The sequence below is a fragment of the Myotis myotis genome, unplaced genomic scaffold, assembly GCF_014108235.1.
Source record: "Myotis myotis isolate mMyoMyo1 unplaced genomic scaffold, mMyoMyo1.p scaffold_m19_p_1, whole genome shotgun sequence".
Taxonomy (NCBI): domain Eukaryota; kingdom Metazoa; phylum Chordata; class Mammalia; order Chiroptera; family Vespertilionidae; genus Myotis; species Myotis myotis.
In genome coordinates this window covers 173,217,823-173,239,280 of record NW_023416313.1, presented here as the reverse complement: position 1 = coordinate 173,239,280, position 21,458 = coordinate 173,217,823, and the positions used below count along the sequence as shown (strand labels likewise).

At 35.8% G+C, this 21,458-nt stretch overlaps 1 protein-coding gene across 20 annotated transcripts in view; it reads right to left on the bottom strand.

Annotated features, from left to right (window-relative positions):
• The window catches only part of TCF12 (transcription factor 12), a 349,545-nt gene that overhangs the window by 47,186 nt on the left and 280,901 nt on the right, over positions 1–21,458 (bottom strand). Inside the window, exon 1 of one of the 20 annotated variants that reach the window (XM_036302631.1) lies at positions 9,600–10,025. The exons of 17 other annotated variants lie outside the window; for them this stretch is intronic. In XM_036302631.1, the coding sequence (XP_036158524.1) occupies positions 9,600–9,668 (69 nt within the window). In that variant the 5' untranslated portion in view covers positions 9,669–10,025. Of the gene's footprint in view, positions 1–1,417; positions 1,464–9,599; positions 10,026–21,458 lie in introns of those variants that run through there. 2 more of the 20 variants (XM_036302640.1, XM_036302651.1) reach the window with 2 other exon arrangements.

Sequence of the window (21,458 nt, the reverse complement as noted above, 5' to 3'; positions counted from 1 at the left end):
TCCCATTAACTAAAATTATGGGAGCATGTGTAAAAAAATCATATTTATTTCATAAGCATAAGAAATTTCTGGAATTATACACGAGAAACTTAATGGTTACACATCTGGACTTAGAACTGGGAAGGAGGACATTTACTTTATGCCCTTCCACACAGTTTGATATTTTTACCCTGAGCACATAGTTCTATGCACTAATAAAAAAAAGTCAAGGAAGCACACACTGAGATTACAATGGGAGCCAAATTTTTTATTTATATAAACTATCATTTATATTCCATTTAGTCTTTCACTGAGGTATTAACTAACTGTAAAGACTTCTGGCAAATTACTTAACCCTCCAGACTCAACTATCTCATCTGAAAGATAGTGCTAACAGTATCTGCCTGCATTAGGTGGTTGGTAGGAAGATCAGACAAGATAATATATATAAAATGTTTAGAACAATGATCACTCACCAAGTATTAGCTAATAGTATCATTCTTATAGGAGCAATTATAATGCTATGTATTATCCCTGTTCAGTCCTCAAATACTGTTTCTTACAGCTGTCTGATGTGATCTGAAAAATTCATCTACATAAAAGGTTAAAAAGCCAATTTTTACTCTTCTTGCTACTTGTGCTGATACTTGCACAGGTGTGTCTTTTTAATGGATTAGGAACTCAGGTTAGTTTCCTACCTTTCAGATCCCAAAGGTAAAAATACACCTGTGGTACCTGAGAAGCTTGGGACAAAATATATTCTTATGAATTATCCAGAAGGATCCTAGATAGGGCAATATGATAGATAAAATGTTTCATTCATATATATATATGAACATATATATATATATTTTAAACAGTTTTCTAGCTTAGTATTACATAAAAACAGTGTGAAAATGAAATAATTGGGTATACACAAATGTGTTTGGAATGTATTATATAGGCTATGATAGGCAAGAAAAAGTTTTCAGGAGAGGAATTTTGTACTTTTTTCTTTTAATCAAGATTCAGTGTCACATTCAGCCACAGATAGATGCTCTCTGTTCCCTTTATATATCGATTTTCCCAAACTAGGCTAAAACCACAAATAACAACAAATAAAGTAAATCCAAATATGTAGCAAGAAAATACAATGAAAATAAAATTTAGAAACCAGCATTAGAACATGTGTTGTTGTTTTGTCACAAATGCTTATTTATCATATACATCATCACTGATCTGAAAGTATGAAATAAAAAATTCTCTATTTCTATACAGGTTATAGACTGAAACAGTAGGTAAGCCTCCCACTGATCATTATGAAAAACTCCAGTTTTGATGTCATTTCACAAAAAAACCTACATAATTTGCCAGTTTAAATTATACATAATTTATCAATTTATATTTCTTTATCCTTATTACCATTCAATTCACTGTATTCTGAACAAAATATACTTACTTTAATAAAAAGATAAACCTCACTTTACTGCTTTACAAATTGCTGTCAAATAAATAATATACTGATCAGATAATGGTTAATAGATGGCTGTCATGTAAAGCAAGAAAAACCGATATAGATCACACCAAGGAGAAGAGACTCCTAGTCTTGTAAACATTTTGAAACTATACAGAGAAAATAAAATGGACTCATTTTAGAGGTAAAGTTATTTTTAATGTTAGTTTTTATAAACAGACGTTGAAAAATAAATGGACTTTTGAAGGATAGATCTTACAAATGAAAATGGTAAAAACTAAACTACCATAAGTTTATCATATATTTACTAACGTAAGTTCAAAGTTTATATATTAATAAAAATGTTTTGAAAAACATGGTTCTTAGGCCCATCTAACAGCATTTCTAACCCAGCCAAAGAACTTTACTTTTGGTATCTTAACCATAGCTTGCAAAAACATAGATGCAATGTTATGAAGCAGCAGTTGTGCCAGTCTTGATTTTTCAGATCAAAGAGTTCTTGCGGCAAAGCGCAACTGATGTGGTCTCAAAGACTTTATTAACTCCAGATGTAGGGAAATAGTCAGCCAATTCCACAAAAAGAGCAAGTCTCTTTTAGTTACAATCAGTACTGGCTACAAATTAAAACCAGACTGCTTATGTCATCTGATCACCTGCACATAGATGCCAGTTTTTTTTCTAGTTAATGATCTAATCATGCATTTAAATCTTAAGTATGATTTCGTATCACAGCAAACAATCTCAAAATTAAGAGAAAAGAATATGTATGCTTTAAGATGATTAAAATCTACCAGAAGTCAAACTATTAAAAAGAAATTAAAAAAAACTACAAGTAATTTAAGATGTTCAAATAAAATGTGGTACTCAGAAATTGTCTTTAGAATTCTAGCTTCATTTAAGAATGTCAGGCTCACAGTAGCTATCATGAGACTGTCTTCCTTCTTTCCCACGAATTTACATTTTCTCCTTCAGGAATGGTGATGAGAGAAAATCTGAGTGTCTAGTGAATAGAACCATAACATTTATTCCAACTTGAATGAATATATAACTGAAAATCTAAGAGTATCTTCCTTTCACTGTTAAAGAACAAATCCACATTAATATCTTTAATGTCCTCATCCCATCCATCCAAATTGGCTTTTTTAAGAGTAATAGAGTACACCAGGGATGAATATTTACAATTATAGCGATCACACAATTATCCTTGGAATGTTAAAACATACAAGCAATGTGAGTTAAGTTAGCAAAAACAGATTCCCTTTTTCCTGTTTGGATGGTTCAGTTCAATCATATGGATAACCCCAAATTCAGGGCAGCCACTTTGTTTAGCTCTAGAGGCTGGAGCTGTGTACTGTGCTCTTGATTTTAATGCATCCTTCATGTAATTAATATTGGAAACATCTATGCAAAGCAGGGAGGCATAATTATTTTCTCATGCTTACTGAGAAAAGATGCAAGAAAGTAAAAAGCTTTTGCTAAAATGATCTTTTCTTTTATCTTGTCATACCCAGTGATGAGTTAAAAGACAATGCCATTCCCCATGCTTTTTAAAATAGATTCACCACCTGTGTGGTGACTGATATTTTTAAATATTCCAAATGATGAAGAGATGAGAATAGCTGTATATCCTAATTAAGAAACCTTCTACAGAAAATGAGAAGAATGCTTTAGATGAGCACCGGCCAATAGAGGTTTCTGTGACGATGGAAATGTCCTATATCTGTGCTGTACAATAGCAGCCACTAATTACATGTGACTATGGAACAGTTGAAAGGTGGATAGTACAACTGAGGAAATGAAACTTTAATTTAGTTATATGTGACTAATGGTTACTACAGAACAACACAGGTGTAGATCACTCTTCTTTACCTAACAGTTTAAAATCACATACATTACCTTAAAAGAAATATTCTAGCAGTCTCATAAGCTCCAAGGCCCATCAAGACCACAATCAGCCTAAACCCTCACCTTGGGAACACCTTCAGCTAATTTGGAAAGGAAGATAGAGAAGCTTATCCATTGTTCTGAGCATGTTCTAACAGAAATTATTACCAAGATTTCAATATGCTTAAGCTTCTATTTGTTCTTTTGTCAAGATGCTTTGAATAGTTCTCTTTTAAGTTATAATATGTTAAAGATCATTAAATGCTTTAATACATGCTAACATGAAGCTCCAATATGTAAAAAACGTTATGCTAAAAATAGAAATAATCTTTAGCACAACTGTTATCAACTTACCAAAATAACAAAGTAAAACACAATCATTTGGCTAATTAATCTTACCATCAGCATTTTAAAATAAAAATGTGAAATCATATTCAAGAACATCCATTTAATTAATCATATATTTTATATAACTACATTTTATATTAAACAACATAAAATTTTACAAGCTGGTACTTAAAACCTGAAAAAGAAAATCCCAACTAAAGTCAAATCCTGAAATACTATTAATTAAATTTTGGGGGGCAATAATTTTTAAAATGTGCACATTTAAGAGTTAACACTCAAAAACTAAAAAAGAAAAACTAAGTAATTATTATAAGATTTACTTTTTAGTTATTGCTGATTACCTATGCAGGTTCCACACATAGTAACACACACAAATAACAGCTTCCTGAATTTTGTGGGACCTGAATTTAGTAAAAAATAAGCTGTTTAAAAAAGAGTAGATAAGTTGTTTAATAATTATACTCACTCAGATAAGAATGCTAGATAAGTGTTAGAGGAAGTTAAAGAAATTTCCTAAAAATGATTTCCTATTTATTCTTCTGATCACTTTGGATCCATTATTTACTATAAATACTGATATTATGTATATACTCAGATAAAAAGCATCTTTAACCTAACTGGCAAAATTTTAAAGTTTCTGAAATTTAGGTCTTCCCACTTTCCTTGTTCCTTCTCTAATCAAAATTAAAACATAACCCCAAAGAAAAAGTAATTAAAACATTTAATTAAATCTATGAAACAGCAGTCTAATCAAAGGATTCCCCCATATCTAAGACACAAATGACAGATTTGATAAATATCTTAATGCTTTTAGTATTTTAATATTACATAAACAAATTTTGCCATAGAGCCCAATCTATGACAATAGATTTTATGGTGATTGCAAACCTAGGGAGAAAATATTTGGATAGTTCCAGTACTAAATACCACAAGAACTAAAACCAAAGGCATTAAAAAGTAAAATGTCTGAAGCACAAGAACTAACTCAGGGACATAGAAACCATCTCTATGGAAGATTCTTTTCACCTAATTAGCATGCTAAAAACAATAATAATTCCTATAAAAGATATATATATGTATATTTTTGATAATTTCATAAATAAGAGCAGTATCTTTTTTCAAGAATTTCCAGAGACATGTTTAGGATGAAGTAAAATGTCCTTGCTAATAACAGTAAGAAAAAAGAATTAAGTTTTGGCACAAAACTGCTTAAAATTAATTGCTACTTCTGCAGTCTAACAAGCATAATTGAATATTACTGGTTTTCAACTGTGAGAAAAAACTTCTTAGGTAAGTCAAGCACATTTTTATAACTTAACAGCACTGGGCATATTTCATTAGCTCTTTATTGTAACTGCTAACATTTCTATAATAACCACAAAATTTTCCTGAGAGATAAACTGTGAAATTTTTAAAGGACTGGGTTTGAAATTTGTATGCTGGGATAATATAGTACTTGAACAAATCAATGAGTGTCATTTCTTAGTTACCTGCATTTTAAAGAAATTTAGATCCAACAATACAGCACCTGATCCCTTTCTTTAACATGTTCATTAACTAGTCAAAAGGGATACAAACTTCTTTCTAACATTAATAAAGTTGATCAGTGAGTGACAGCATACTCTCTTGGCAGGGCCTATAGTTTTAACTCACTGATATTTGTGCTCACTTGAATCAGGATTAAAAAAAAGACCTTCTTGGATTCATATCAGGAATATAGTCTCAGATGTTTTTGGTAAAGGGATAAACAATCAAATAAGATTTAAGATGAAGTCCTTGTCACTCATTGTCTTTAGTATTCTACCTTTAGAGAATTATTAAATGACTTCATATTTTCCTAATCATATACATTAGATTTAACTCTATTGGGCCCACAGACAGCCTGGAAATTCGAATTAATCTAATTGTGTTTTCTTTCCCTTGTTAATTAGCAGCAAATCCCCAACAAAACACAAATGTAGTTCTATACACTCTCACAGGGGATTCTGTGCTTTTATTAACTGAAAATGTTTATTTGAAAAATAAGTCTTAGAAATATTTACAATGCCATTTTAGCTACTTGAGACCCTAATTCTTATGAAATACAAATTATGTGGGCAGAAAGCTGCTAAAACTATGCTAAACTAGTTTCTAGTACTACGAGTTCTATTCGAAGAGGAGACCTGAGTTTTTAAACATATTTAGGATAGTTTTAAGTTCTTCATCTTAAACAGAAATAAAAATTTGCTTGACTGACCACATCAATTAGCATTCAGAAAATTGTTAGCCTGATCAAAATATATTCATTTATTTTTAGGAATGGCCCACTGTTTTTCTGTTACATTTTCTTTCCATTGTAGTATGTTTTGATATAAATGGTAGTAAGGATAAGTGAAGCTAGGCCCTTTGCTATGGAGACTAGTTGCTTTGCTCTTGGATGATATAAAAGAGAAAACCTGCTCTTGGGAGAGAGACCTGGGTTCAATTCTGGCTTAAGCACTTACTAACTGGGGCTTGAGCAAGTTACTTAACTTCCCTGAACCTCATTTTCCTTACTTATAAAAGGCTAGAAACAGATAAATGATAGAATAAATGCAAAAATTAAATGAGGTAAACATGAAGGCCCCCCCCGCCCCAGCATAGTTCCTGACACAGAGCAGCCCTTATAATCATGTTCCTTCCTCTTCTTTCCCAGATTCTATACAAAGAAGTTAAATATTCAAAATGTGTCTTTAAGCTTGAGTTTTAAAACTTGGATTTCTATGTTGTCTCTAATAAGATTAAAATAATCCCCTGATACAATTAGAAGAGCATCATGTCTGCACTTGCTACAATTTTTATACCTGGAATACTTTGCAGCATCTTCAGTTCAAGGCCTAGAAAATGGAGGCAGATTAGATGAGAGAAAGGCAGAAACTCCAGCATCCTCATGTGAAGAAAACAGGAGGAATCTTCTCCTCCCAAAACTTTCCTTCCTTTACCCCTAAGACTTTCTAGTTTTCTGCATAAAGGACACAATTTAGTCATATCAATGAGAAAACTGAATGCAGGCCAAGTTCTTTATATATAAGGAGTTCAGAAACCCATAATTCCTTGCTATTTTTTTTCTTTTTGTTATTTTTTAAATCTCAAAAAATAGATAATATTCAATTGCTTTTAAGTCCTCTATCATAAACACATATTAATAGCTTACAGTATGATATGTAATGTAGCTAACTATAGCTATGTATGATTCAGAACATTAACCCCTTCACTTTTCAAACAGTGGGAAAATAGGGTTAATATTTTTGGCTTTTCTTTTCTGCATATAGTTGTCCAGCGTGTTATATCCCAATAATACAATACGGCCACATAATCTTAAATAATAAAATATGAAAAGACACTTTTCTGATTTTTCCCCCTACAGTCTGCCAGTCTTATTAAAATACCCCAAATATCATCAAAATATATAGAATCAACTTGAAAATTTAAAAATAAAGACAAAACAAAAAAGGGGGGAAGCATTTTGTTTAAGACCAGTATCACTTAGGATTTCTTGCTCTCACCCAATACCCATAATGGAATCGTAAAAATAAAATCAATGTGAATTTATTAGCATTTCAAAATATTAATCTGCCCTATCATCTTAAAATAAATTGATAAAATGGGATCAAAGAGTGAGCTTAAATTTAACTTGTTTACTATGAGAATTATATAAACATTCCATGACTCAAAAGAGGAAGTATATTTCAGGTCCAGAAATATTAACTTAAAGTGCTAGTTTTTACTATAAAACATTGGTAGGTAGACATTTCCTAATATATACTAAGACTGAAGTATTTACATAGTCTTTGGATAATGTAATTGCATACCACATGATTTTCTCATTGAAGAGTTGTAAGAGAATAATAATAAAAAACTAGATAGCGGTGGTAAAAATAAAATGTATACACGAAAATACATATAAGACCAGGGCCTATGATACAGAAGACTAAGACAATAAATATATCATCTCTTTATGCATTTTTCAGGAACATAAAAGTCACCTCTGACCTGTATCAGGCGCAGGCTATCAATTTTTGGCTACACTTCTCTACCATACTAGCTCTGTCATCTACACTAAGCCTGGAAATACTTAATAAGATCAAAGCTGTTGCTCCCCCCCCCCCCAATGTAGAACAAAGAGAAATGTTGTAATAGAATGATCTGTGCTCTCAAAAGAATAAAATCTAAACTCAATTTGAGTTACAGTCTCTCTTCCCGTATAAATAATTTTACTGATCTCTCTCTCTCTCTCTCTCTCTCTCTCTCTCTCTCTCTCTCTCTCTCCCACCACCGCCACCCACCACCACCTTCAAACAGACTATTTTACTTAAAATTGAACATAAGAGAAAAATATTTTCACATTTGAAAGACAGTTGCCAAGGAAATATATATACAGATCAAGTAATTTTACTTATATTACCCCATCGAAATCTACCTCTCACATTCTCTAAAGCTCTACCTATACTGGCAGTGTGAACACATACTTTTTAATGAGTTTAAGTAAGGATAGTTTGGTTTGATTATCCTCTATTAAGAAATATTACCCAAAAGTTAACAAAAGTTAATAACCAAATGCTAACAGAGTTCAAAGAGGCCTTACTGAAGCAATCAGAGAATGAAGAAGTGCTTTCATTAGTTCTCACATGCCCTGGTTAGAAATATAGAGGGTGGGGCAAAAGTGGGTTTACAGTTGTTGAGTATGTGAAACAGAGTTTATTCTTGCATTATTATTTGTCAATTATTGTATTATTTTCCGCACAAACAACTGTTAATACTTTTACCCCCATCCTGTATGCTACTTTAAAACATTCAAGTGGTAGAAAGGGTAGGGACAAATGTAGCTGAATTTTATACCTATTTTGGGAAATGTGATCAAATTTCCTAATTTCACACATTAACATAAAAAATGTCTCTACTCCTAACCAACCCACCACACCCCCCACCAAAACACTAAAGTTATGTAAGTATTTAGTAAGACACCTGAGGGAAAACTTTCTTGGGGAATGATTAAGGAGAAAAATACTGAATTCCTGACACAAACCCAAGATTGTTATTCATTAGTATAACATTTTTATAATGTTTAACAATTATCTTACAAAGGTAACTCCCTCCTATTGTGTCTTCCAGAGAAGTTCACTGTCTTTTTAGAATATACAAAATCCTCGATTTAAAGATATTTTTGCAGAAACATACTAAATAATTAATACTAAGTAATGAAAGAATAGAAAAGTCTTACTTAGCAACACAGAAAGGTATTATTTTAAAACATCTAACCATGTGCTGTAAATCGACCAGAAATACATTCTTTGGGAAATACATAAATGCATTCTTTGAAAAATAGTGATTTATTTTATGAATCTGCACAGGGTTAAAATTCTAGTTTGATTGGAAACAGATGGTATCCCAGTAAAGTCGGGCTCTGGACCTGAAACTCCAAACAGGAAATACGGCCCTCACTAGCTGACTGCTTCCCTAATCATTCCCAGAGCTTCATACTTGTTATTTTTATGGATATCCAATATGACTTTCATCTTTGCCTTCTATCTAGAAAGCATTAAAGAAAAGAATCTTCTCTGTCTATATATGTGTGTGTACTTTATATATACATTCTATGTTTACAACATAGTAAAACATTAAAACAAAAGTACTTTTAAGCTCATTGCTAGTAAAGAAATCAGGCATTAAAAATAATAATTCAAAAATTCAAGTTTATTTTCTATACTATTTAAAAATAAAATCCAACAACTACTGAGTAACTGTGTCCAAGACACAACTTTACTGACACTACTTATAAAAAAAATACACAATCTAAATATATTGTAGAAAATTATAAAACAAAACCTCACAGATTTTAGTAAAAAGCAATTAATCTAAACTGTTTTCCATTAAACAAGCCAGTCAGAAGCTATATGAACAAAGAAAAAAGACTTACCGTTTTCCCATTGTAATAATACATCAAAGAATTGCTGCCCATTCCAGGAACAGGATAAGCACAATACATGTTGATTTTGAAAATGTTACTGTTTGCAGCTAATGCACAGAGATTCTCTCCAAGACATACATCCACACAGCTAGAGTTAAGTCTTCAGCACTATGCATCCACACATGGATCTACTCAAAAGGAACTTATGCAAAACAGGACTGAACCAACTCACAGAGCAGAGAGGGAGGGTTTATGCCGTAAGTGTAATCTCTTTCAATTTCTATTAAGTCCTTGCATTGTGGAGAATAGCAACAAGATAAACTTTAGGGTATAAAAAAATACATGTCACTTACAAATGCTAAAAAATAAAAAAAGCAGTTTCCTAGAAATAAATATCTCAAGGAATTATTAATTTTCCCATATATATGAGATTATCTATTTCAAAGAAAGGCAAACGGAGAGATCTGCTCATCTGTTTTTAGTTTTAATTAAATAAGAGCACTTGTGGCTGGGAAACCTAGCTTGCCACACCTTTAGCAACATTACCATCTGGCATGGTCTAAAGTTGCTTCCAACTTTGATAAACACATGATCAAGCAATCAGAAACTGGAAACACTGAATCATATGTAGTAAGAGGGACCTAGGCAGTTAAGCCTTGTACAAAATCACTTCCTGGAGAACGTGGACCTGTCATGTTAAGTACCTCTTAACTAGGTAGAACAAACAATGATTTTTTTTAAAAAAATTATAAAAGTATTATTGAAAAAGAAGGGAAAGGAACACATTTCATGGAAATGTTCAGTCCAAAAAATAGATTTTCAGTTACAAAGCTCCTTAAATTCCTCATTCATTATACCAATTAAAAGTTTATAATGGGCTGCACGCTTCTAGAACATCTAATATGTATTAAGCAATTCAGTAATAGAAAAAACAAACAAGGTTTTGTATTCCCTTATAAAAAAGTGTGAAAAGCCAGTGTGTATAACAGACAGAATGTACACTCTGGCTGATAACCTAAAAAAGGTTTCTTTGAACTCTTTTCTCCTTCTAAGTTAATTATTGTTTATATATTTATATTTTAATGTTAATGCTTAAATTTCTCAAAAAGAACAAATAATCAGTGTTCAAATCTCATAGATTTCAAAAATTCATTATATTTAGAAATCAAAAGGTTTTAGACATTGTCTGCAAATCCGTATTTCTCACACACAAACACATTTTGTTATTTAAAAACTGGTGTGGACAATTTTTTAGAATATCAACTTTTCTCTGATATTCTCCTATCAAAACCTTTTTGTACTATCGCTTCTCTCTGTGCCTTGTAGGTTCTAACAGTGCTGTGTTAATCAGAGGAGAGCTCATACGCTGCAAATTGGGGTACATTACTTTTGATGGCTTTGATGAAGCAGAACTCCAACTTACAAATATTCTATAAGGGACCCCCCCATTCTTATAAAACATAGTAATCAAATTATAGTAATAAAACTAAGTCAGACAATGAGGCCAGCTAACTTCAATGTTTTAAAAGCCGATGGTATTGGAATAACAATAAAACCTCCCCACACTCTCTAGATATAGAAAAGACTAAGCAGCAGCTGCAAAAGAACATCACTGTACAGCAGACTATTAAAATGCCAGTCTGCGGAGGGGTCTGTAACTTCCTCCCTCCTGAGAGACCACAAAGACCCATTTCAATCCTTAGAGAACTGTGTAAAAAGCTTTGATTTACAATTAACAATGCCATGCCTTAAAACCATTCAAGTAAATTTTAGTCTTTCATAGACACAGTCTTTTTCTAACAGAACAGCTACTCTTAAAAAAAGGAAAATTAACCATCTAAAATGAAATTTCCTTTTTTCTTAATGATTAATTTAAAAACACACACCTTACTTTTGAATAGAAATTGAAGCAGGATGGGGGAAGGATAGCCACAAAGCACTGACAATACTTCAACATTTTTTCCCCTACAATTATTATTCCAAACTGAGAAAACTTTATATGGGCTAAAAAAAAAAATCCCCTACAGTTGTCAGGCTCATTTCTCTGGGGCTTGCCAGGAAAGAGAGAGTACTATGTTGTCTGATAAAACAAAAGCATAATGTAAGTCCAACTACACAATCTTGGCTATTAAAAGCACAACAAAAATTTTAGTACTTTATCATTAGTTCTTTTAGGCAGCTAGCTAATATTCTGAAAGGAATAAACAAATATTCAAGTAAAAAAAATTCAGATTAAAGTCAGACAGCATAATCTTTTACTGTTCTAAAGCAGTTTATTAAACAACTAGGTAAGATTTGCAGTTAAACCTGAAACCTGAATGTGAAATATAATAGTTTCTAAACAGAGTTGAGTAATTAAAAGCTTTTGTTTCTACTCTTCATTCCTCTTCTCAAAAACACAGATACAAAATCCATATATGTGTATTTAAGACTCCTCCCCGCAAATACATAGTACATTCACTAGGTATACAGAGCTTACTATTTAAGATTATGTCTAGAAACAGGGGTGGTGGTGGTAAGGTAGATCTACCTAAATATGACATTAAACTCATTCCTCAAAAATAATAAATCACACACAAAAAAACCAAGTGGTAATCTAAATAAAATGCTCCCATATTTTACTTGTACATTATGGTAAGGCCTTTTAAGTTTGTTGCTCCAAAATATCATCTTTTTGAAATTACCTTACTTAAAAGAAACTAAAATTGGTTGTAGTCATTTTCTTTATCACAGTTACAAATTACCTTCTATGATAAAATCGTCTTCTCTTCCTCAAAAATATTTTTTGAATCTATAGAACAGCTGCAGCACAATTTTTTTTTCTTATGGAGAATCATATTACAGGAAAAAATGTATATAGACGGATCAAGTGCTGCTCTAGTCAATGCAGTTGTTTAATCTTTGCCTTTTTTTTTTTTAAGGAACATGTCAAGGGTTAATCCTGTGACTTCGTCTGACAAAATGAGTCAGCTGGAGCCAGGGCCACTTTTTAAACCTGATTTCAGACAGACATGCAGTCTGCACAGGAGCTCTGAAGTGTCATGCACTTTTTATCCTGAATTGTTTCCATCCACAATTCTACATAACCATTTGTGTTATTCTAAGATTATGTGATCTGACTCAATAGTCACACCACCTAGTCCAAAATCTAAAAAAATCACCAAGTTTCATAGCCAAATGGGATACTATACACAAGGGCAAAATGATTCATGAAAATGTCAGAGAACCCTGAGAATAAAAACATGACTTGGAGCCACACATCTTTTATTAACAATAAAAGTGCTAGATGAACTTTTACATCACATATTGATGATTCCTTGTTTGAGAATTACTGGATTTCACTGATTTTCAAATATGCTTACCCTCTTCAGTGGTTCAGGATGTGATGTTTATTGCCATTCTAACAGCCATCAAGTATAGGCGTAAACCAGATAAGAGAAAGCTATGAAGTGCTTTGCCTAAGCAATTTACGGCTTTACTGAAGATTTAAGAAAAGATGTTTTCAAAAGTCTACTGGGTAGGGACTTCCTGGCTACTTCAGTTTATATTCCGGGTCCCTATGCAAAAATTTTCTTTTTCCTTATTTTTCTGTTGATTGGGACATTGACAGATCTTCCTTGGAGAGCTATGCACTCTTTCTTGGGATTAGCCATGTGGTGTTTTAAGCTATTTTACTAGCTCTTCTTTATATGTGATACTGGATCACTATAATTCTCATATCTGTTTTTGAATTTAAAGCAAGAATGTTTCAAGAGTGACCTAAAATATAAAAAGCTTTTCAAAAAAATTTAACTGAATTACAAACCTTGAATGTTACTAATCTTATTGTACATTTTTAAATTTAAATTTTTATTATTGTTGTTTTAAACCCTCACCTGAGGATATGTTTCTATTGATTTTAGAGAGAGAAAGGGCGAGAAAGAGAAACACTGATGAGAGAGAAACATTGATTGTTTGCCTACCATAGGTGCCCCAACTAGGGATCAAACCACAACTTAGGAATCGAGTCCACGACCCCCTGGTGTAGGGGACAATGCTCCAATTAACCGAGCCACCCTGCCAGGACTGAACTCTGTATTTTCCTAAAGTGTGAAATTAAGTAAATAACTAATAAATTATTGGCTGCAAAGGATGTTGGGGATAAAGACAGGCTTTAAAAGAACAGTAAGTGAAAGAACCTACAAGTGGGGTGATACAAAGCAAAAGACCCTTCTCAAAGCCCCTCTTACTCAGCTTGTAGAGAGATGACTTACGAGTGCATGCTGTCTCCCGAGTGTGCAGTCTTTATTTAGTTGGCTAACTAAATCAGACACCAAAATTCCAGGTTTTATATCTAAACATTATACTGCAGATTTTTCTAGTAGAAAAATTTCCTTTGTAAGTGTTCATAAAGTTGGTCTTCTGGTTTTTTTCCCAATATCCTCATAATTTAGAAAAATTGCTTTCACAAAAAAATTAAGAATATAAAATTCTAGTAAAACAATGCATCCCTCTTAAACCAATCCAATAACATTCAATGCATATTATTTAAAAATAATGCTATTGACCTGAAATTATATAGTGCACTTTTCTAATGCAACAGTATCATTTATCTTGCTGATACCAATCAATCAGTAAAAAGACTTCCAAATATTGTCTTTCCACTGTATGAAAATATTAAAAATAAAAAACCTGATTTTTTAATCTTTATTCAGGTGATATGATGAAAAATTTGTTCCAATTGTGCCTTATATGTGATTACCTAAATCTTAGCCAAACCAATAATTAGAGTTACACTGGATGATATTACAGATTGGTCTGAGTACTGGTACACAACTTATTTCAATATTTCAACACACACATAAACATATACTTCTGAGAGCAGAGTAAAAACATATGCTAAAGTTCACAAATCACATCACCTGTCTCAAAGAACATCAGATTTATTATTATCTGTTTACAAAAATCTCTAGTATAACTTGAGTTTTAGAAATGCTTAATGATTAACAAATTAGAAAACATATCTGTATAGCCAATGGAAACAATCAGCTACATAAACTGCATTTATCGGGCAAAAGAATACCTGTTTAACTCCCCTTTTGACAACCATGACTATAATGAGGATGTGTAAAACAACCTTATCTCCTGGAGGAGAATGCAAATAAATCTCATTCTAAGGTAAATAAATAGTATCCCTCTGACATCAACACTAACAGAGCTGGCAGGTCATATAAAACTTCTAAAAGGCAATCATTAGACACTCCTTTAAATAAGAGAGAACTGTAATTCCTGAAAATATGTAAAACCCAAAGCAAATTGCATGTTTTTTAAAAATCACAAACTGTAACAAAGCAGTTTTCTTTGAAATATTAAATGGGGGCGGGGGGTTCCCCCTCCCTAATAATTCCTGCATCTCTTGGCTGTCCATTTCTTTCCCCACAGGAATTGCAGTTTGTCGTTTCTCATTTACCACTTGAAATAACATGGTAAAAGAACCAGTATGTTGCAACTTGATAATTTTCCTGCAGATGGCTCTATAATCACAGGACTGCCTAATGGTATATGCACAAGTTGGAAAAAAAAAAAAGAATGAAGAGGACACCCAGGTTTTTAAATTCCTTACTAAGCTAGCACTTCTGAAGAGCTTCCAAGACTGGATACAGCTTTGCACTATTGACTTATTAGGCAACCTAACAACAACAAAAAAACTAAGCAAACAAAGCTATTTAAAAAATTATCTGTACAAGGTAAACAATTTGCTCTTGGGTTGAGTTAGCTCTCCCTTAGGAAAGTGCCAGTCATCTTTTTTTTTCTTTTCTTTTTCCAACCCATGCAATTTTTTTCATCTGACCTGGAAAGAGCCAGGTCCTTTATGAGAAACGAAATAGCACCAAGATATTCTATTCTATTTTAAAATTATTTTTAAAGAGATAAGAACATCTGCATCTTAGCCTAGAGCCATTTTAAGAATCTGCAATCTGAAAAACTACATAACATGTTATTTCTGGCCCAAAATCTATGATTTGTTTCAGTAAAAATTCTTGTTAGTGGCAGTAATTTTTTTAATACTTCATACCTTTAATTAAGTAATGAGTTTACCAAATCATCTTCCCCATATTTGAAATAATCAAATAACAAAGCACAGTTAATTTTAGCTATATGTTTTGAAAGAAATCATGCAGATCCTGAATTTATGAAAAGAACTATCTTAAAGTATGGTGATTTTTTTTTTAAAATATATTTTTATTGATTTCAGAGAGGAAGGGGGAGGGAGAAAGAGATAGAAACATCAATGATGAGAGGGAATCATTGATCGGCTGCCTCCTGCACGCCCCCTACTGGGGATCGAGCCCGCAACCCAGGCATGTGCCCTTGACCGGAATCGAACCCGAGACCCTTCTGTCTGCAGGCCGACACTCTATCCACTGAGCCAAACCAGCTAGGGGTAAAGTATGGTTTCTTACTGTTATTTCTGGTGACCACTCTCAACAAAAGCCAAATAATATTTCATTTTGAAAACACATTGAAGACAGGTAGGTATATTATAGGCAGGGGGAGATAGGAGATGGTGTCAGTTAAATGTAGAACAAGGCAAAACAAAAATAAAGTTTGACTAATGTTTGATGTGCTGCACCAATGAAGGCAATATACCACTCTAACATAAGTGCCCCGTACCAGACAGATTGGGAAACAGACGGGAAACTTTGAAAAAGGAATTTGTTAAGCTACTTGTTCTATATCTACATCACGTTTACACACAGTAGGGCAGAAGTATTGTCTTCCTACCACTCATTAGTACTCTGTAATGTGAGAGAGGCTGCTCAGGCTCCAAATGCCGTGATGTCATACTGATGTCATGATGATAAAGAGCACTGGACTTGGAGTCAGGAGATACAGGAATCTGGATTTTACCTGCACCTCTTAGGAGGCATGAGAGTTTAGGCTAGGTCTTGAATTTTCCTGAGTCTAACTTTCCATTTCTGCAAAATATAGGCATTAAAATAAACTAGGCCAAAGATTTCCTAGCCATTTCACCACCAATAAAACCTTTTATTATCTACTCCACCCCAAAACACTGAATTCTTATTTTGAAAGGTTTTGGTCTTCCAAACTCCTTTTTACTGAGTTATAATGAATATTTTTCCCTGATTAAAAAACCAAAAACAAAGCCATGTAACTTCCATTCAGAACTTCAAATTAAAGGAAAATGAAGCACTGCCATGCTAAGTTGAAACAATTCTAATATAAGAAACTTGTTGTTTTAATTAGCATGGGTAATTTTATTTCAATAAACTACACAATATGATAGGTATTCTGAAATATTTTACATCTCAGATTACTATTTTTGAAGACCCAGGCTGTGACTCACTAGCATAGATAATAGCTAGTGTCCACAGCAAACTTAAATTATCTTCTATCCTATCTAATAAAAGAGAAACATGGTAATTGGCATACGACTGCTACCCTTCCCATTGGCTAATCAGTGAGATATGCAAATTAACTGACAGCCAAGATGGCAGCCGGCAGCCAGGCAGCTTGAAACTAACATGAGGCTTGCTTGCTTCAGTGACGGAGGACTCCAACGTTCCCTGCCTGCCGCTGCAGGCCTCTGAGCTGGCAGTTTGAAACATAGTTACAAAAACAGAAGCTAAACAAAACCCCAGAAACAGCTTTCAGCTAGCCGGGATCTCAGACCTGGAGTTGATACAGAGTTCCGATTGTAGAACCTAAACAAACCAGATACCTGCTTTCAGGAGTGGAGGCCTAAGAGCTGGAGCCTCAGAGTTAAAGCTGGCTCAGAATAAAAAAGAAAAAAAAAGAAAAAAAGGAGCAGTTGGGAGCTTCAGTCCCAGCCTGAAAACAGCCCTCAGCCCCTCACCCAGACTGGCCAGGCACCCCAGTGGGGACCCCCACCCTGAAGGGTGTGTGACCAGCTGCCCCAGTGGGGACCCCCACCCTGATCCGGGACACCCTTCAGGGCAAACCAGCCAGCCCCCACCCATGCACCAGGCCTCTATTCTATATAGTAAAAGGGTAATATGCCTCCCAGCTACGGGATCAGCGGAGCCGCGAGGTCTCCTGGCACTGGGATCAGCATGACAGGGGACAGCGCCCAAACCCCCTGATCGCCCTGTGGCTTTGTGTGTGACAGGGGGCGGGGCCACAACCTCCCTATCGGCCCTGCTCTGTTCCTGACAGGGGAAGGCGCCCCAACCCCCTGATTGGCCCTGCTCTGTGCCTGATAGGGGGGAGCTCCCCAACCTCCTAATCGCCCTGCGGCTCTGTGTGTGACAGGGTGCGGTGCCCCAACCCCCCCACTCCACGGGCCCTGCTGTGTGTGTGATGGGGTAGAGCCATAACCTCCCCATTGGCCCTGCCCTGAGTGTGAGAGTGGCGGCGCCCCAACCCCCTGATCGGCCCTGCTCTGTGGGTGATAGAGGGCAGTGCCCCAAACCCCCACCCCACGGGCCCTGCTCTATGTGTGATGGGGTAGAGCCATAACCTCCCCATCGGCCCTGCCCTGAGTGTGAGAGTGGTGGCGCCCCAACCCCCTGATCGGCCCTGCTCTGTTCCTGATAGGGGGGAGCTCTCCAACCTCCTGATCGCCCTGTGGCTCTGTGTATGACAGGGTGCAGCGCCCCAACCCCCCCACCCCATGGGCCCTGCTCTGTGTGTGATGGGGTAGAGCCATAACCTCCCCATCGGCCCTGCCCTGAGTGTGACAGTGGCGGCGCCCCAACCCCCTGATCGGCCCTGCTCTGTGGGTGATAGAGGCGGCGCCCCAACCCCCTGATCCGCCCTGCTCTGTGCGTGACAGGGGGGAGCTCCCCAACCCCGATGGGCCCTGCTCTGTGCGTGACAGGGGGGAGCTCCCCAACCCCCTGATGGGCCCTGCTCTGTGCGTGACAGGGGGTGGCGCCGCAACCTCTCCATCGACCCTGCCTTGAGTGTGACAGGGGGCGGTGCCCCAACCCCCCAATCGGCCCTACCCTGAGCGTGACTGAGGGTGGCATCGCAACCTCCCAATCCGCCCTGCTCTGAGCCCGACCAGGGGCTGCACCTAGGGATTAGGCCTGCCCTCTGCCACCCGGGAGCAGGCCTAAGCCAGCAGGTCGTTATCTCCCGACGGGTCCCAGACTGCGAGAGGGCACAGGCCTGGCTAAGGGACCCCCCCTCCCCCCCGAGTGCACAAATTTTTGTGCACCAGGCCTCTAGTACATATATAAAAGGCTAATATGCAAAGTGTCCTATCGGGAGTTCTACTGAGAGACCGGGAGTTTGATCGCTCGCTATGACATGTGCTGATCACCAGGGGGCGGCACAGAACATGGCAGGCAACCAGCAGTGGCGGTGGGGCGCTGAAAGAGCAAGGGAAGGAGGAGGTGGGGAGGCAGGGAGGCGGGGGAACCACATGGTGGCGGCACATGGGTGGCGAAGGAAGGAGGTGGTGGGGAGGCGGGGAACCTGATCAGCCCTGATCTCTGGCTAGGCATAGGGACCCTACCCGTGCACGAATTTCGTGCACTGGGCCTCTAGTCTATATATAGAAAAGGCTAATATGCAAAATGTCCCCATGGGAGTTCGACTGGGAGTTTGATCGCTAGCTATGATCACCAGGGGGTGGCACGGAATGAAGGAAGGCCCGGGCCGGCACATGGAAGGCCCGATTGGCCCTGATCGCTGGCCAGGCCTAGGGACCCTACCCATGCACAAATTTCATGCACCAGGCCTCTAGTATTTTTATAATCATCTCTGCAAGTGGCATAATTAAAAGCCTAAAGCCTCACATGAAAGGTTGATACAAAAGAGAATCCAAAAACATAATTACAACTTCTCAGTTTTAAGATAAGAATCCAAATGCTTTGTATTCTAATAACATTTATACTAGCAAATGAAGTATTTTCATAAGGAGTTAGTAATATACTTCAATTACCTATTAATACTTTTGTTTAAAACTAAAATCTTTTTAAAAAGTTATCTAGTGTCTAGAACAAAATAGTGAGAGAAAATAAAGAGGAAAAGGTTGCTATCTTATCAAGAGGTAAGTAACAGCTCTTACTGAACTTTGCTCTTGTTTAATTCATTTGACAACTTTTGTTTCTCACTAATGTGCAATTTGATCTACAAGTCAAACATATTATGTTTAACATAGTATCATATGGAAAATAAAATATTTTTGGCCATATCCTTCAAATAAACATGTAAGCCTCTACAGAGAATGCCTGTGTTATATTTTTAGCAAGCAACGAAGAGTTAAGGAGGCAATAGGGAGACCATCTTAATTAAGTAGGCTGTGGCTCCTGCACTGTATAGAAGTTGGGCCTGTGATGTGCTTCTTTGTGCCTTTAGACTGGATAATTTAGTAGATCAGTAAAAGAGATTGTTAAGCAGACTATAAACAAAGGTGGCTATAATGAATATGTAGGTTAGAAAGTTTACAGGGTACAATAGGTATGGAATCTTGAGGACACCTGTTGTCCCGACACTGGTCATTTCAGACTTAAATGATCGATGCATAAAAAAAGGTTCAGACTGTGTTATTACTGTTGAAATTGGAATAAAGACTATATAATTGTAAGAACACAACTATCAAATGATAAAACTTCACATGGAAAATCAAATGCAGGTTTTCCTGGTTCTAATATATCTAACTGAGGGTAAGACTACAGTGTGTAAATGGGAAGAATTTCAGTGATCTAAGCCACTGAAAATACTTTCACTTTTCTGATGAAATAATTGGAGCTTTTCCCCTTCCCTAATATGCTTTTATAAAGTTTAAGCATGCTAAAGGTTTTATAATATAGATCTATATTAGTTGTATAGAATCTATATTGGTTCAAATACACTGTAGTTCTCCCTGAAGGATGCTGAGTTCAGATAACACAGGATGCTCTTTATACTTTCTGAGTCAACTGAGCTAGGAAGAAAGAGCTATGACTGTATTGCTAATCATGTGAGTTTGTTCATTTATTTAACAAATGTTCACTGGGTATCTATTATGCAACTAGGTGCTGCAACTAAAGCAATAAGCAACATAAAATCTCTGCCTTAAAATTTCTCCTGGGTGAAACAAATAATAAACTAATTATATAGTATATCAGGTGATAATGTGTTATAGAGAAAAATGCAGGAGGAAGGAGAAGGGCAGTGATGGGGGAGCATGGTTGCCATTTTATGTAGGATGGTCAGATAAGAGTCCCAGTAATAAAATGATATGTCATCAAAGAGAAAAGTATGTGATAAAACTAGCTATGTGGCTACTAAGGGATGTGTGCTCTGGCAGAGAGTAAATGCAAAGGCCCTGAGGCAGGAGAGTGCTTGCTATCTGTAAGGAGCAGTAAAGAGGGCAGAACGGCCAGAAGGGTCAGTTAGTGACAGATATAGTCTGAGAGGTAGCAGTAGATAGATAAGAAGGGTTTTGAAAGCCATGTTACGAATTTTGGGATTGCAGTGATAACAGACACTACTGGAGGATTTTGAGCCTAAGAATGATACCATCTGAGTTAGATTTTAAAAGAATCTTCCTGTGTTAAAAAAAGACTGGAGGGAAACTGGGAGAGCAGTTGGGTAGATGCTGCCATAATTCAGGAAAGAGGTAACAGTGGCTTGGACAACAGGCAGTGACAAATGATCAAAATCTTGAAGATAATTTTAGTATGAGAAATTCAGTATGGGAAGATAACTACGGTTTCCCTTTTCTGTCAATGAAAGTGTAACTTTTTTTCCTTTAGGAAAAAGTTTCCTATATTCTGGTTTTCCATACTCCTCTTTCATGTGAGAATTACATGTTAGTTTTATGTTAGCAACTAGGTCAACCTAGTGCACTACAAAGTAGTGGCTGAATTACCTATAATTTACAATTCCTTTCAAAGTTACTCCCATTATTAT